Genomic DNA, 16,366 nt, shown 5'->3' with positions numbered 1-16,366 from the left:
ATTAAACATCTAGAAGGTCGTGACCGCGACCACTTCTAGTCTAGAATGAAAATCTTGAACAAAACTAACATCTTAATTAAAGCTTTTAATTTAACTTCCTAGAGACGCTATGCTAATTTCGATGCTAACAGCTCCGTGTTGTCTCTTATACTGCTTGTTCAGCTGTCATGTGCAATATTTTTGTTATAACACCGTTTACATCACGAAAGTGCCTTCGGCTAGGGTAAATACCGTAAAATTCCGGTTATAAGCCCTCCCCCCCAATTATAAGCCTCCCCCCCGGTTAGAGGCCCATCTACTTGGAAACAAAAAAATACATCCGATTATAAGCCCCCCGGATATAAGCCCCCTCTACCGGATGACAGTACTGAACAGGGCTAAATGTTGCTTTGTTATGCGTTTTTAACTTAAAAACGTATTTCCATCAAAACTCCCGTGGCTCTTTTCGAAACGTTTTTTTCATTCCGCTTATAAGCCCTCCCGGATATAAGCCCCTCCGTTTATAAGCCCACCCAAAACCCCTTACGAAGTTGTATACGCCCAGGGCTTATAACCGGAATTCTACGGTAAGTATTATTCAAAATTTCCGTTTTTCCCCTGACGAACTCGAATTTCACAAAACTGTGGATGTCGACCATATCAGTACTATCACTTTTACGAAGAATAAGACAAACTTGTATTTTTGTCGTAACATGTTTTACAAATGTGTTTACAAAAGACGAACAGTTGTGAAGACTTTTCCGTGAGAGCCATAAGTGTCATAAGTCTTTTGTTAAGCGGCTAATTATAAATGGCAGTGCGTGCTTTATGTAACACGGGCAGGTCTTCTATTCCAAAGATCTTTTAAGCAAGCTCTATAATTTTCACTTTGAAATATGTAAACAACTGGATTCACACAACAGCTTGTGTAAACAAGAAAGTATGGCACACGATAAAGGGCGCTGTGCGGTGAGATATCAGACATTGTTGAAACTACAACAAAGGGAAGAAAACAGACGAGAAAAGAGCCAGTCATTGTCAATAAAAGCTTGATGATTTTTTGCTTATCTTGAGTGTCTTGTTCAGATACGTTGCTCTGATTTGGTTGCATTATTTTTCCTGAGTAGATGGCTTTTAAAATCCGAAAATAACAAAAAGATAAAATAACGAGAGAAATTCCCACGATTGTGGCTAAGCACACCCAATACGCAAAACGAGCAGCAGTGTTATTCCAATCCAAAAAACAAGTTTTGTGTTCTTCTCCGTACTTCTCATTGATAAATAATGGTGAAACAATAGCAACAGATAATCCCCAAGTGAAGCATATCGTGGTTTTAGTACGTCTTCTGTTCAGTTTTAAACGTGAATCCAGAGGTCGTAACAACGCATTGTGCCTTTCCAACGAAATAATCGTAAGTGTTAGTCCAGAGACCAATAAACTGATCCCAGCAACCCGGTGCATGGTCACAAACTTGCAAAGAAAGTTACCAAGGTTTCCGCTTGGGTGTTTGAAGAATCTCAGTATGAGACCCGGCACAAGAAATGCCAGAGATACGATATCAGAAACAGCTACGTTTGTGAGTAGGAAGTTAATAACTGTTTGCATGGGTCGGCGTTTTCTTACTACGGCAATAAACAACGAATTTCCAAAAATCCCAACACCTATGACGATGGCATAAAAAGGCAGAAGTATGATGTCCACGGTTTTCGGTTCCATATCCGTACTTGCTTTTAAGAAGTCCTATTTTTTTGCCTTGGACCTACATTTACGAGTCAGTGCAGATTTACAGGTGTTACGTTTAAAACTCTCTCACGGCCTATTTTCTTCTTTTCTTTTCACCTTTAATCTCGACTGTAAAAATCATCCAGCGTTTTCATTTGTTTGTAATAGGTAAAGTCGGTTCTTTAACACTGGAACATCTATTTATAACTCGTATTTTTACTTGTCAGAAAGTTTGAATTTAATATTAACATGACAAAAGACTTAAATCCTTTCTGGACGAGAAATAAAGGTTTTCTCAGGTTTCGCTAAATTGTGGCAGACCAGCTGCTAAAGTTTAAATAAATTATTATTTAAAAAATCTTCATGCATTAAACCAAACGCTGTATTTAACTTTTTAAGACGAGTTTTGCTAACTTTAAAACTAATTTTCTTGGATTTATACTAAACAACTGATCTAATTGCTTGCACGTAAAAAAAACTTGCTTTTTGGGCCTTTACTAGCGTTCTTGGCTTTTTCAATTATCGGTTGTAATGAATTCATAAACGTATTATTTGCCGACATTTTAGTTAAAGAAAACAGTTGTGAGGCAACGAACAGTCAGACTGAGTGCTGTGATGATTAAGCCACTGTTGTATATAATTTGCCATGGTTTAATTTCCGAATTGTTATTTCCTGTCTTGGAGTTTTTCACGGTCTTGACCCAGGTTAAACTCGATCGTGATCAGGGGAGTGCACAAGATTTTCTATGATAGCTATCGCCTGATACCTTGTGGTTAACCTCGTAAGTGTTTGTTTACACTGTTCAAACAAAACTGTAGTATCCTTCATAAACTTTTAAATGCAGGGAACCACACCGACAACGCAGAGTAAAACCCAAAACTTCTTGTTGCCGGATCTCTTTTTGCAGAAATGTTTGTACCAGACGTCACTGTAGCGTGTAGAAAAACCAATCAAAATGCAAGGCTGGCACTACGGCAAGGGTACTTTAAAGGAACCAGTATTTCGACTAGATCAATTAGTCTTCTTCAGGGTCAGTGTGTTTCCCGACCGCTGGTCTAGGAGGACGCGGGCTCAGGGAACGAGAATGGTAGTACTGTATCTAGTTCCAGGCTTTGATCCGCCTAAGTGGCTGCTCAGCTTAGTTCAACTGAGGACGGTACTTGGAATACAAAACTGCCAAAATTTTGAGAGAATGAAAAAATGACAAAAAATACAGCAATTCAGCTACTTGAAATTAACTCAGCTAGTTTAGTGACAAAATTCCTCGGCAACATTTTGATTCGGTCAGTCATCACTGGTTGTTTTCATAGCTTCCAATTTCGAAGATTTCTTCCGATGATTAAAGGGCTGCTTGTTTCTTTCTTATCTGAAGCACAACTGGTAAAGTATTTTGTAATACACGGATCCAGAGTTTCAGACTTCCGGTAACAAATTCAAAGGAAAAGCGAGCACTCATTAAGTCAGACCATTGTAAAACATCGCAAAACACAACAGCCTGACTTTATGAGTACTCACTTTCCTTTTGAATTTGGACCGGAAGTCTGAAACTCTGGATCCGTGTATTCTTCATACTGATCGGCTACACAGATCATTCAGATAAGGCGTTGGTCACTCTAATGAATGGCTCTGCGAGCACAATACTTCAACCAGGATTTTGTCAGCATCTGCCGCCAACATCCTTAATTTTCTTGTGTTCTTGATTTCCCGGTGACTTAGTGGTGGCCGGTATGATTTAAACGTTTTTATCTCTTCTTTTGTCTTCGTTTTGTTTACCTTTCAACACAGTTTGCTTTCCCCACGCAAAACAGACAAATTCGCTTTTCCGCTTTTATATTTCATTGAATGAAGTCATACCGATTTTCTGTGTGCGTCCAATTGTATTTACACATTACAGAGTTACTAGGAATATTTATTTACCTCCCCAACCGGTCCGTAACAAAAAGAAGGCGTTCTGATTGGCTTCCTGCGCATGCGTGTCCTTAATTGTATTTTAGGAATTAGTAAGTAAATAAGTGAAATCTTTATTTACTGAGGGTAGTATTTAATAGTTCTACAAAGCTAATGAACCTGTGGCCCATATATTTACAATTCATTTCACTGGTTTGCTTCCTTAAAACATTTTGTTGAACAAAACTTCATTCTTTTAAACAGAAACATTTTCCTGCTCTCTGGCTGATAATGATTGCTATCGGCTCTATAGACATGGCCTTAAAAATGTCTAAATGTAGTAAGATTTGTTGCATGCAGAGAAAAGATGGATAGATGCACTTATTTGTCGCCAAAGTTGTACAAAGATCCATTAAAATTAAAACTAGATCAACAAATCGGACTTGTATATGGACCCCACACTAACTCAGTGACACTTTTTATGACGGGCACACTTCAATATTTGTATAGCTATAAATTGAAAAAATAAAACCTTTGTGGTTGAGTAGCTTAGACTGAATGCATGTCACGTTTCGAGCTGAAACTGAAACTAAGTTTAAACTAAAGATGACACAAACACTGGGTTACACACAGAAAAGATCCGAGTCTCCTGGGCGGTGTACAGACATGTGGCCGGCTTTTAGACACAAAGCCGATGCTCGCAATATTTCGAGCTTTCTCTAACATCTTTTAGAAGCAAAATTAAATCATACTTTTGTAAATATTTGTGTTAAACCTGAACACAAAAGTCACTGCAGGTGAAAGAATACCAAGGCCCTTCTTTATTCTCATATTTGTTTTATAGGCAGCGTATTATAGAACGCAAGGGTTTTGCTCAGAGACGCAGCTCCATGGTCACAGAATATTTTTGTAGAAAAATCTCACCGAGTTTTGTGGACAAAGATGGCTAATGAGTTGAAGGAATTCAAGAAATTTTCCAAAGACGTGGCAACATTCTATGTAGTTTTGAACGTTTTACGTGACATTTTCTTGGCCGCCGGTATAGCATCCAATTTGTTGGTCTGTTGTGTTATGACGAAGAAGAAAGATCAGCGTAAAACACTTTCCAATTTTTTCATTTTTCAACTGGCCTTAGCGGACATTGTATTCAGAATACTTGGAATCTATGAAATGATTATCCAGAAAGTTAGTGATGGTGCACTTTCGCCCTCTCATTGTAAGATTATCGTTTTCTTCCAGTACACGTGCGAAGCAGTTCTGTTTGCCCTACTAGCTGGTATCGCGGTAGATCGTAGTAAAAACATCATCCACGCACTAAAAAGTTTCCAAAACAGGTTTCGTCATTGAAAGAAGGCTGTCATTCTCATATGGATCTATGCACTTTCAATTTCAGCATGTTTTATCTACAGTTCCAAAAGCAAACGATTCAGGCGCGACTTCAAGAGAATGGGAAACAGTTCAAGAGATGACATGACGAACGACACCAGTGAGGTCCTTACCTTTAGGTCTCCAAGAGCACATTGCATCCCGGGACTGCATGAGTCTTCACGAAGCCAGATTGCGTTTACCATTTACTTTATATGTGGATTTTTCGTGCCGCTTTGCATCATGATAATTTGTTACACTAGAGTGTTTTATTTCTTGTCAAACAGAGCGAAGCATTCAATGCTAAACCGTTCAGTTCTCAGGTCGAAGTTTAAGACGTTATTTATTCTTCTTTTACTTGTGTTTAGTTTTCTCCTTAGCTGGGGCCCCATAACGCTGTTAGACCTGATCGAGTCCTTCGTGCATCTTGGGAAAGATGGTGGACAGTGGCTGCGACCTATTGCTGAAACTGTGTGCTATTCAAGTTCAATCCTCAATCCTGTCATTTATGCGTTTGGAAATAAATCATTTAGGAAGGAAGCAATTTCCCTTTTGGTCTGTAATCACAGACCCAAATGCTTTTTTACGAAATAAACTGTAATGGTTGCCTCTGATATATAGAGCGTTGAAAACTTTGAAAAAATATGAATGTTTCAGTCACATCAAATCAAAACTTAAGTATTCACTGCGCCTTTGTATGTTAGAAAGAAACTGTCAAATAAATATCTGTAGGTTTTTGCAGTTAATCGGAAAGTATAATCAATTTGCGACTATCAGAACTACTTACTAAAAGAAAAAATAAATTTTTATCATATATCATTTCATTTCAACTTTTGCTTGGCGTACAGCAATGTAAATTTATAGAGGACAAATTGACTCTGATTCACTTTATTTTTATGCTTCTTAAGCAGATTGTAACATATTTCTCGACTCGCGAAATGCAGCAGGACTACAACAACAACAACAACAACAACAAGCTTTATTTGCATGACTGTAAATTTGTTACAATGTTGCAAAAGCGTAAACTTATTTAGTTATAATAATAATAAAAATAATAAAATAATAATATATAGTAAAAAACAAAAATGATTCATATAAAATTAAAAAGCGTAAACTTATTTAGTAATAATAATAATAAAAATAATAAAATAATAATATATAGTAAAAAACAAAAATGATTCATATAAAATTAATTACATTGATAGTATTTTGTTACGTAAATCAAAACAAGATGATATAAATTTAATCAATTGCATGGTCACAAAATGATCGGAAGAATTCATTAATTCTAAAATCAAGTCAGGCACTGGTAGTTGGTTGACATTTAAGATGATAGGCTGTATTGTCTTGTAAAAGTTATCTCTTATTGTTGCATATTTGGAACAATAAAAGAGAAAATGAATTTCATTTTCGGTTTTATTACAATCACAGACCGGGCAGAGCCTATTATGTCTGGGCGTATTGTAAAATCTGCCTAGTTCGATCATTAACTTATGATTACTAATACGTAATTTAGCTAATGTTCTCCTACCAGAAACTCTCCTAGTTAACTCTAGATAATTGGAGGTAACATACACAAAACATAACAGCAGGTCAACCACTAAGCAGACGTTGTTAGACAACACTTGTAAAGGAAAGAGAGAAGTTGTAAGTTTTGTGTTATGCCTTGTGTGAACTTTGCGCAATAAAATGGTCGTCATATCCGGATTGAGTATGGTTGCATGAGTGGGATATTATGGGCATGCCGAAGTTGAAAACAAGATCTCAGGCCAGGGAGGGGGAGGGGAGGGGGCTATTCAAACGTTTTTTATACGGTGAGGCTTTGCCTCGAGGTCTGAACCCTTACCTTACATATACATTAATAATGACTATAGGTGTTAAGTCATTTATTTTTTTTTTTTTTAAAGAATTGTTCACATATAAGTATTCACAGCGTGTTCGATTGGAAGTCTGCAGGGCCAGAGTTCAATTCAATCATTCGAAAGTGGTTGTTTCAAAGCTATGAAGTTCCAAGAGGTCTTTCCATGAACACAAGGTTGCCTGTTTTTTTTTTTTTTTTAGGTTTTCTTACTGTTGGCAATAATCAGGCTTTTAATATTAATTTCTAATATTGTTGTAATTCGACTTACTGATTACCTACAACCCCCCCTTTCAGATATGACAAGTTCATAAAAACTATTAATACAGTTAGTATATCATGTCAGCTTAAAACAAAGAATTATCCATACTGACTGTCATTATTCAACCCGCGTTCAAATGATTCTAAGCTTTGAAAAATATTCTCCTTTCTTACTGTCATACATTTTTTAAATAGTTTTAGTTTTAAGTTTTTATTTTTTATTTTTTGGGAGGGCTTCTGAGTATTTTTCAGAACATCAATATATTAAGTTTCGTAGTTGGTATTTTTTTTTAATTCCAATCACTATTTACAAGGCAAAAATGTTACGCGAATGATCACCATTACCAGGATAATGATTTAATTGGTTGTTTAAGTGATTTAAATTCAAAGCGAATCATTTTCATTTCTTTATTCTTGACACCTGTTCCATTTCACAGTGATTTTGATATTATAATGAAAAATGTAAGAATTGTTACTTTAATGTGCCATAAGCTGTTTAAGATTGGGGTTTGTTAACTTCTGCCGAAAAGTTTAGGGTCGGCTGTAAATCAGTGGTAGTAGCTTTTCAAAGCTTTCTTTCTTTAATTTTGTCGTTTTATGTTAACATCTCAACACAGTTTGTTTTCCTTATGCTACAGTGACTAACTCGCTTTTAATTATGCTTCGTTCCATGAAGTCATACCTATTTTCTGATAGCCAACCTGTATTTACACTTTACAAGGTGATTACATATTTATTTTTCAGTGCAGACCTCTCTAACATGCTAATGACAAAAATGAGCATCCCATTGGCTTTCTGCGTGGTCCCTGAATGACATTTTAAGTATCGAACGTGATACTCTAAGCTCAAATGGCTTAGCTCAAGTCGGCCGTACGTGAAGACATCTTTCTACAGAAGCTGTTCTTCAACCCAAGCAACAATGACTGCTACAAACCTTTTACTCCTCACGTCCGTAATTCTTGTTTTTAATTGGAACGTCAGTTTCTCTCAGGCTCAAGAACAAAATAACGCCGCTGCAAATTGCCCTGGGGGAGGTTGTGTTGTGCAGCAGATATGTCATGGCGGACCGTCCACTCAAGCCTTTAATGAGCTTGTCAGCCTTGTAAAAGAAATGAAGAAGAAATTGGATGTTATGGAAGCTAAACTGGATGCAGTTTGCAACGGTGAATGCCCAACAAAGCGAGGTAAGAACATCTCTACTCCGAGACGATGTTACTAGAGGGATGATGTACTGAAAGAAGAGATTTCAAAGTTTTACGGATCTGAAAGCATTTTAGCTCTGATTTATGTCTTTTAATTCTAGTTCCAAAAAATTGTGCAGAGGTTTACAAAGCAGGGAACACAACTAGTGGAGTGTACACCATACGTCCTGACAACGGCGACGCGTTTGAAGTGTACTGTGATCAGACCACCAGTGGGGGAGGGTGGACAGTGTTTCAAAAGAGACTGAATGGAGCAGTTGATTTCTACCGGGGCTGGGACGACTATAAGAAAGGATTTGGACTCATGGACGGAGAGCTTTGGCTGGGTTTGGATAAAATTCATCGCCTGACAAATCAAACTGTCAATGAACTCCGTGTGGATTTAGAAGATTTTAACCAGGCGAAGGGTTACGCAGTCTACGATCTGTTTGCAGTGGAAGATGAAAGCGAAAACTATAAGCTGAAGTTGGGTGCTTATTCCGGTAAGTACAAGTAGAGACTTAGCAGACTAATACATTATTTCGATCCACTGTTTCTAGGGGATATACCTGATAGAAGTTTGGCGGAGAGGAATAATCCCCCGGGCAACCATTGCTAAGATTAATTTAAAGCAATTATCGCAAATAAACTGAGTAATGTTTAGGCTGCCGTCACGAAAATCGACACTTACGATGTCAAATGACGTCATAAATAGTCATGTTTCCCGTTCGGATTTTTTCAGTTCCAAAGTATTAGCATGACATAACAAAAACTAAGATATGCAGCGACTGATAGTGAAGGTAATTTACAGTCTAGAATTAGCGTCAACTTATACATGATTCACTTTTATAATTTTCTGTCGTTTCTTTTAAAGCTGGGAGTGGAAAACGCTTTGTTGGTTACAACTTTTAATCCTAGATTAACGTTAATCGGCTTTTGAACTCTGGTGTAATCCACGTGAGGGAAGGATTATTATAGAATGTCTATAGTTTAACTTAAGTTTATCTTATATTCGGATTTGTAACTTGTAATTAGCCTATGTAGTTTAATTTATATTCTAGTTTATATTGTTAAGCGCTATTGGGCAATTCTTTTTGGAAAGAGTGCTAAACAAACAAACAAATATATAAATAAATGATGAGGATGATGATTTGATTTTCATGTTATAACTATTTTTAGGTACAGCGGGTGATTCACTGTCCAAGGGTAACGGGATGGCGTTCTCGACTAAAGACAGAGATAATGACGTCTGGAATAAGGATTGTGCAGTTGAACACAGAGCAGCTTGGTGGTACAGAGCATGTCATGACTCTAACTTAAATGGAATCTACTTTCAAGGGCATTACACTGGCCGAGTTAATAATGCTTACGCCCATGGATGTGTCTGGAAAACATGGCGAGGTTATTACTATTCTCTGAAGACAGTGACCATGAAAATCAGACCAATTTGCTTTTGAGTATTTGCGCATGAAAAAAACTGGGACAGTCTTGTTATGCGATTGAGGTGATTGTGTAAAATAAGCCTCTAGTAACTAATATCCTCGGAAATCCGATAATTATAAGTAATATACAGGAAACTGTAAATGATAAATAAAAAGTAACAATCCCCTTGCAACGAAATACTGTAATTAGTAAGATAATGAGGAAGAGGCTTAACATTAAAGCGTGTTACGACACCACCGTGGAGTTGCTGTTTTCATTTAATCTGCACGAAATAATATTACTCAAAAATAGCTTTTGGGGAATTTAACTCAGTGTCATCAAGTGAGAAGCCACCGGCTCTTCGGATGCATATTCTAGGAACATGATGTTTAATGATGATATTGACTCACTCGCTTACAGACAAACTTCCTGTAAAGCTATCATGGCTGAAAAGCTGAAAATTCAATTCAAAACGCACAATTTACATAAACAGTTTGCAACCAATAATATTAAGTTTGACTTATGTAATTGGCATTTCCGAAAAATTTTCCACAACAGAAGGCGCAGTTTAACTGGCGCTGGAGTCGTTCATACCGGGCCGGTTATTTTATTCTGTTGAGAACATGTGGCAATACGGTCTTTTATCTTGCACATACAAAGAGCAATTTTTGGTCCTGGCAGGAGCCACAATCGGGGATAATGGCGCCCGTCGTAATAAGGTGTTAAGATAACGATTACAGTGACAACAATGTATGCGATAGAGACATTACTAGTCTCTGCCTAAAGTACTTGATAATGGACGTACATTTGAGAGCATCAAACAACAACAACCCCCGCCCCCTTCCCCCAAAAGCTGGACCGCTCATGGTATACGGTGGAATGAACTCAAGAACTATGTATTCCTCCTCGAATCCTGCTGTGTCGAAGCTCCTTCTCAAGCCTAGCCTGCCACTTTTTTCCACTCGCTGTTTTTCGCGCTAAACATAATTTTTCTCGCCTTAAACTAACTGGAGGCCTGGAACAGGCTATCTCGAGCCACTTATTAGTTTATTATCATCTGTAAGCCGATTCATGAACCGCCATAGCCCATTTTGAAAAGCTTTTCATAAAAAAAGCTGTATCTTTTCAAAATTCGCTTCGGCGGTTTATTTACCTTTATCAACTTCATGTTTTATCATCTAAGTTTTTCACTTGCCCGCGGCGCAGCATGTACTGTACTGCAACACCGTATAGGATGGTCTCAGGCAAACTTGGAGTGATAAGTTGCAAAAACTACAAAACCGCGCTGCAAGGATAATAACGAAATCTAGCAATGATGCTAGTGCGGATCCTCTTCTTGAGATGCTTTGGTGGGACAGGGTCTCATCCGAACAAAACAAAAGGCAGTTATCATGTTCAAAACACTAAACAAACTAACGCCCCCCCACCCGGGGGTACTCCCTATAATGGCCTATATGGGGAGGCTCCGTCCGAAAGGGGTACCTTTTTCAGGCTTCAGGTATATAAAAGGGTAGGGATTTCACAAGTTTAGGTATACGAAAGGGTATGGAAATCTGCCATTTAGGTTTTTGACAGGGCCTTCTAATTAAAATATTTCAAACAGATGCAATTTATGGCTGTATTATTTCAATTTATTGAGCGCTACGTGAAAATGACAAGAAAACGTCATGTTTTAAGTCTATACCATGACTTTCAGGTATATGAAAGGGGTACCTTTTTCATTAAAATGTATACGAAAGGGGTACAATTTCTGACAAAATGGTATATAAAAGGGTAAGGGGTAAGAGCTCGGGGCGGAGCTTCCCCGTACAAAACTTTTTTGGGTACCCCCCACTCTAGCCTGCGAGAGCAGACGCATTTCCGGCCGTCGCTTCTCTCCGCCGAAAAATTTTTCGGCGGAGAGAAGCGACGGCCGGAAATGCGTCTGCTCTCGCAGGCTACCCCCACTCGGGCTAACGCCCCCATACATGCAAGATATGTTCGCTGCTCGTGATGTTTCTTACAGTATCGCTAACTCTGAGAACATGCTGCAAGTACCTAAACCAAGAACTAATTATCTTAAATGCAGTTTTGGTTTTTCCGGGGCTGTTCTTTCGAATGGATTGCCATCTGAACTACGGAAGCCATTAACCCTTGCAAGCTTTAGAAAGGGAATTTAAAAAAGACTTTTACTCCCCAACGGGCACCCACACGGCAAACACGTAAAACAGTATAACAGATGTTTTTTTATCATTTTTTTACTGATGTTTCAACCGTGTTTAAATAAAGTTTTGTCAATGTAAAGTTTTGTCAACAACAGTTTCTTTAGAAACTAACCAAGCAGTTATAACAACGAGACAACAACGAGCCATATAATCGGGGACAGTGATAACAATGATTATGGCTCGATTACAGCTCGATTATGGCTCGATTATAGCTCGATTATAATTCGATTATGGCTCGATTATAGCTCGATTATGGCTCAATTATGGCTCGATTATGGCTCAATAATGGCTGGATTACGCCACGATTTATTGAAGACATATATATGTTATTTGATGGCCGGGAGGTCCGTATTGGGAAAACTGTACCCGAGGCCGCAGGCCGAGGGCCGTGCTCAAGACCGAGGGTACAGTTTTCCCAATACGGACCGACCTAGGCCGGCAAATAACGTTTTTATTTTTTTCTACTTTAATTTGTTTGGAAAGGAAACCAAGAAAAAATGTGTCGCAAAATCTTTGTTTGTATACTCGCGGATTTGATTTGATTTGAGTCCGACTCGATCAACGAGCAAAAGTGAAGAATGCTGTTTGCTATTTAATTCCGAATAAAATAGCTTCACTTAAAATGAACTTTAGAAATCAAGCAGCTACGAAAGACTGTAGACTGATTTTTTGGACTCCTTTCAAAGAAAGCGTGTTTTTCTTGTTTCACCAAGTGTAATGTTAATTTTGTTATTGGTATATTAAATGAAAGTGCATCATCAAAGAGGATACTCTTTTTTTCCTGTAGCCTGCAAATACAGCTCCGCCGCACCAGGCCGGTTGAGCGATGATCATGCACGAGAGGCGGTTGTATCATGAACAGTGTGTTTTATTGGAAATCCGCGATCTGATCAGTTTTCCATTGTTTTCAATTCGCTGAGAGAACACCATTATTATGTTTTTGGCTTAAAAGAATATAAAAATTGTTGGTTTTGCACTTCAACCCATTCTCCCATCTTTGCCGTCTTGGAAAGTGGGACTATGCAGGAGACTGGTTCTAGGTCTCCGTTTCTCTCCAATTGAATCCTGGGAAGAGGAAGGGAGTGAAGTGAAAGTTGTTTCCGTAAATTTCAGGGCTTGGGAAGATATACTTGGTACATTGAGTGTTAAATCGTCTTTTGATATGTCGAAAGCTAGCCAGTCAACGAAATTCAGAGGAGTAGATGTAGATGAGCTGGACGAGAACAAATTTCAAGACGAAGGAGACGAAGATTCAGGACAAAGCGGCCCAGATGAAGCAGAAGTTAACAACTTACTGATGCAGTATCCTTTCAGATCGATAATAATGTAGCTTGTAGTCCACAGTTTTTAAGCGGGTTAACACCTACACCCCGTTTAGAATTCATTTCTTACATTTAACGTTTTGTGTCGTTAAGTTTCGAAACATCCGAAACTTCCCTCTGAGCGGTATGAACGCCTCTAAATATAACCATATTTTAACATAGTTGGTAGAGTATGATTTTAATAACCTGCTAACTTATACCTACCATGGCATACCATCTCAAGAAAATGCCATAGGTTAATTTGTGTTTTTTCTTTAATTTATACTTTGGGGGATTAAAATTTGAAAAAAAGTCAAACTAATGATGTACAGTTTACAGGTACAGTGAGCTGTTGCGAGGAGGCTGTCTATTCTGTGTTCTTTCAATATAAAGCTGTGAAAGTCACAAATCAAGCCCTGTCCTAAATAGCAGCAAAAGCTAAAGAACAAGCTTGTGGAGCAACAGCAAAAAAAAAAACCACAAGCATAAGAATGAGCACACCTTTACTGTTGGCCTCACTAGGATTTGTGCAAAACCTTTTTCTTGTTCTTATGATTGTGCTTAGAAAAAAAAAAAAAAAAAAAAAAAAAAAAAAACCGAGCCGAGACGAAAAATTAAATGTATGCGTTGCCAGTGACTCTTATGTAGATTTCTATATGGGGGGGGGAGGGCGTAAGGGGGTCCGAAAATCGCAAAACCACACAGAAATACGCTACAAAACTGCAAACCGCGTCGAATTTTATCAAAATACCGAATCCTCAGTTTCAGAGGACGAACGATGGTAGATAAGACTTGATCTGAGATGAAGATTCGGCTTGCAATGTCATCAAGTCGCTGTTTCATTCGATAAAATGATTGATCACCTCAAGTATTAACTGGAATTGGCTGCAATTACAAACCACAGGGCTAGTTTGCATAATAATGACCCCTGAATGTGTAGCCTGATATACTGTAAAGCAAAACACTCTGCTCGGGCTTGTTTAACTGAAGACAAACAACGGGATGTGAAAGGATCCAGTGGAAATGCAACAGAGTCGTTTCACCGCAGACAATTTTTTCACCGACTACTGCGACCTAAAATTTGTAATAACCGCACACCGCTTAGTCTTGTAAAACTGCAATACCCCAGGTTAAAATAAAAGTTACCGCAAACCGCACCAAAAATAACGCAAAACCGCATCACCGCAAACCCTTACGCCCCCCTCTCTATAGGTACAGTACTTGCTTATTGGCATCCTTATTTTTTGAAATCAACTGTCAAGGTTTACCCTTAACTTCAATTTAGGAAGAAAAATGCGGAAGCATTGAAAGCTGCCTTGACGAATGCACCTATTATGTCCAAAAACCAAGCCACAAAGGTAAACCACAGACTGATGAAGTTTTGAACTTGTATCTTCTTGCATTTCCATTTGGTCAGGACTTGCATGCACTTGCATTGACTTGAGTTCAATTTGGTCAAGATCAAATTTGCACCCAAGTCAATTATGCAAGTTTTTCACTGTTTGGCCACCCAACACAAGCCAATGCATGTCTTGCTGTTTTCTTCAAATACTGAATTGCAGCATGTGCAGTAGCATTGAAATGGCTTTTTAGGTAACTTGCATGCACCTGTGATTAAACTTGCAAGTCCATTTGGCTACCCAACACAACTTGTGACTACTTGGGCCTTTGTTTTGCCAGGGCTTTAAATGCTTGGGCTTGATATTCTTATGTTTGAATCACTGCTATCATAATGGTCTTCCTTTCTATTTATGCTAAGATCTTCCTAGTGAATACTAACCTTACAATGTATGTTATAATTTACACAAAGTGATGGTCTGCAATATGTGTTTACAGGACAAAGCATTCGCAATAGTTATGCGTGTTCTAACAGCCTTTAAGTCTGCTGAAGTGGAGAAAGGTGTTAAAGTCTTGGACAAGAATGATCAGGATGTATTAATGAAATACATCTACAGAGGGTTTGCCGAACCAACTGAGGGATCATGTGGTGTGCTCCTTACATGGCATGAAAAGGTCAGCTGAAAATATCTTGTATCAGATTACTAGGTCTGGGATAAGATGATTTTGGTAGACTCTTCTGGTGAAGATTTTATACCAGAACAGGTTAGCAAGGTTGTGTTTTGAATCTCACACCTTTAAAATACCCTGCTGACTGAAAGAGGCCCTTGTACATGAACAACTGTACCAGGGTGTTTTGTAAGTCAGCAGCTGTTAAAACAACTGGATTACAACAGGCTTACAACAAACCCATTAGCTCAGGCTAGGAAGAGGCAATTTACTGTATATTTAATAACTTAAGTGAGTGAAGCTGAAAATAACATCAAACTCTTGTTGTTGTTCAAGTTTGGAAAATGTTGTCATTCAGTGTATGGGATTTTTTGCTGACCGACTGACTTAATTATCCTTAGGTCATGCCAGGCTAGCCAGATGTAACCACCCTTACATGTATATTTCCTCCATGGTTTCACTTGCACTATCAAATTTCTAAGTCATTGTTTCTATGTATAACTCAGGCAGCTATTAAACAATTCTTAAATTTCTTGTGTTCTTTCATTTCAGGTTTTAGCCGTGGCTGGTCTTGGTTGCATTGTCCGTGTTCTAACTGACAGAAAAACTGTTTAGGCCAAGCATTTTTTCTAACAAATTAAAAAAAGTCATTTTCTTATAATAATAAATAAGGTTAAGATTGTTCACAAAATGCTCAAATTTGAGTCATATTTTACTTAGCTCATTGTTATTCCAATGAAACCAGTATCTTGATTATTTCTCATATCATCTTTAGAAGCATGGAAAATAATTCATTTGATGTTTGTTAACCCATTCTTGCCTGGGTGTGTATTCAATTCCCTTGAGTACCCGGTAGGTCCTTTAACCCTCACTGAGCAGCAAGTTCTGTGGGTTGCCAATTTAAATACTGGGGTATAAACATCAAGGGCAAAAATGCATTTTCAAAATAATGGTGAATTGTTCTCATTTCCACATTTTTACCTACAGTGTAAATGTTAACTTGGTAATCATGAAAATAAAGAATAGTCATCACCCATGATTTCTTTAAAATGGATTTAAAGAAAAACTGTTTCTTAGATGTTTATTATCTGAACACTTACAACTTGTTGGGTCTATTTTTGTAAATGTATGATTTCTTTTTTATGAACAAGACTCAATAAAATTTTGATAATCCTGA

At 37.9% G+C, this 16,366-nt stretch overlaps 3 protein-coding genes across 3 annotated transcripts; 2 read left to right on the top strand and 1 right to left on the bottom strand.

Moving 5' to 3' along the window:
* Positions 1-313: 313 nt before the first annotated feature.
* On the bottom strand, positions 314-3,395 carry LOC144651141 (galanin receptor type 1-like). Its single transcript, XM_078511038.1, has one exon. The coding sequence runs from the start codon at positions 1,694-1,696 to the stop codon at positions 806-808; it is 891 nt and encodes a 296-aa protein (XP_078367164.1). The 5' UTR covers positions 1,697-3,395; the 3' UTR covers positions 314-805.
* A 3,978-nt stretch (positions 3,396-7,373) lies between these two features.
* On the top strand, positions 7,374-9,936 carry LOC144651131 (microfibril-associated glycoprotein 4-like). The gene is made up of 3 exons (XM_078511027.1): positions 7,374-8,258; positions 8,378-8,758; positions 9,435-9,936. Exons 1-3 carry the CDS (start codon positions 7,994-7,996, stop codon positions 9,710-9,712), a joined length of 924 nt encoding a protein of 307 aa, XP_078367153.1. The 5' UTR covers positions 7,374-7,993; the 3' UTR covers positions 9,713-9,936.
* Positions 9,937-12,953: 3,017 nt separating this feature from the next.
* Positions 12,954-16,366, top strand: LOC144635575 (actin-related protein 2/3 complex subunit 5-A-like). The gene is made up of 4 exons (XM_078494671.1): positions 12,954-13,183; positions 14,468-14,540; positions 15,019-15,195; positions 15,742-16,366. Exons 1-4 carry the CDS (start codon positions 13,044-13,046, stop codon positions 15,802-15,804), a joined length of 453 nt encoding a protein of 150 aa, XP_078350797.1. The 5' UTR covers positions 12,954-13,043; the 3' UTR covers positions 15,805-16,366.

This window comes from Oculina patagonica, chromosome 1 (assembly GCF_052425735.1).
Source record: "Oculina patagonica isolate OP01 chromosome 1, crgOcupat, whole genome shotgun sequence".
NCBI classification, from domain to species: domain Eukaryota; kingdom Metazoa; phylum Cnidaria; class Anthozoa; order Scleractinia; family Oculinidae; genus Oculina; species Oculina patagonica.
This window is presented reverse-complemented; position numbering and strand designations above follow the sequence as displayed.

Coding starts and splice junctions, on each gene's coding strand:
- LOC144651141 (XM_078511038.1), bottom strand. CDS start 1,696: ATGGAACCGAAAACCGTGGACATCATACTTCTGCCTTTTTATGCCATC.
- LOC144651131 (XM_078511027.1), top strand. CDS start 7,994: ATGACTGCTACAAACCTTTTACTCCTCACGTCCGTAATTCTTGTTTTT. Junction 8,259..8,377: donor TGAATGCCCAACAAAGCGAG/GTAAGAACATCT, acceptor TTTTAATTCTAG/TTCCAAAAAATTGTGCAGAG. Junction 8,759..9,434: donor GAAGTTGGGTGCTTATTCCG/GTAAGTACAAGT, acceptor AACTATTTTTAG/GTACAGCGGGTGATTCACTG.
- LOC144635575 (XM_078494671.1), top strand. CDS start 13,044: ATGTCGAAAGCTAGCCAGTCAACGAAATTCAGAGGAGTAGATGTAGAT. Junction 13,184..14,467: donor GTTAACAACTTACTGATGCA/GTATCCTTTCAG, acceptor ACTTCAATTTAG/GAAGAAAAATGCGGAAGCAT. Junction 15,196..15,741: donor TCCTTACATGGCATGAAAAG/GTCAGCTGAAAA, acceptor CTTTCATTTCAG/GTTTTAGCCGTGGCTGGTCT.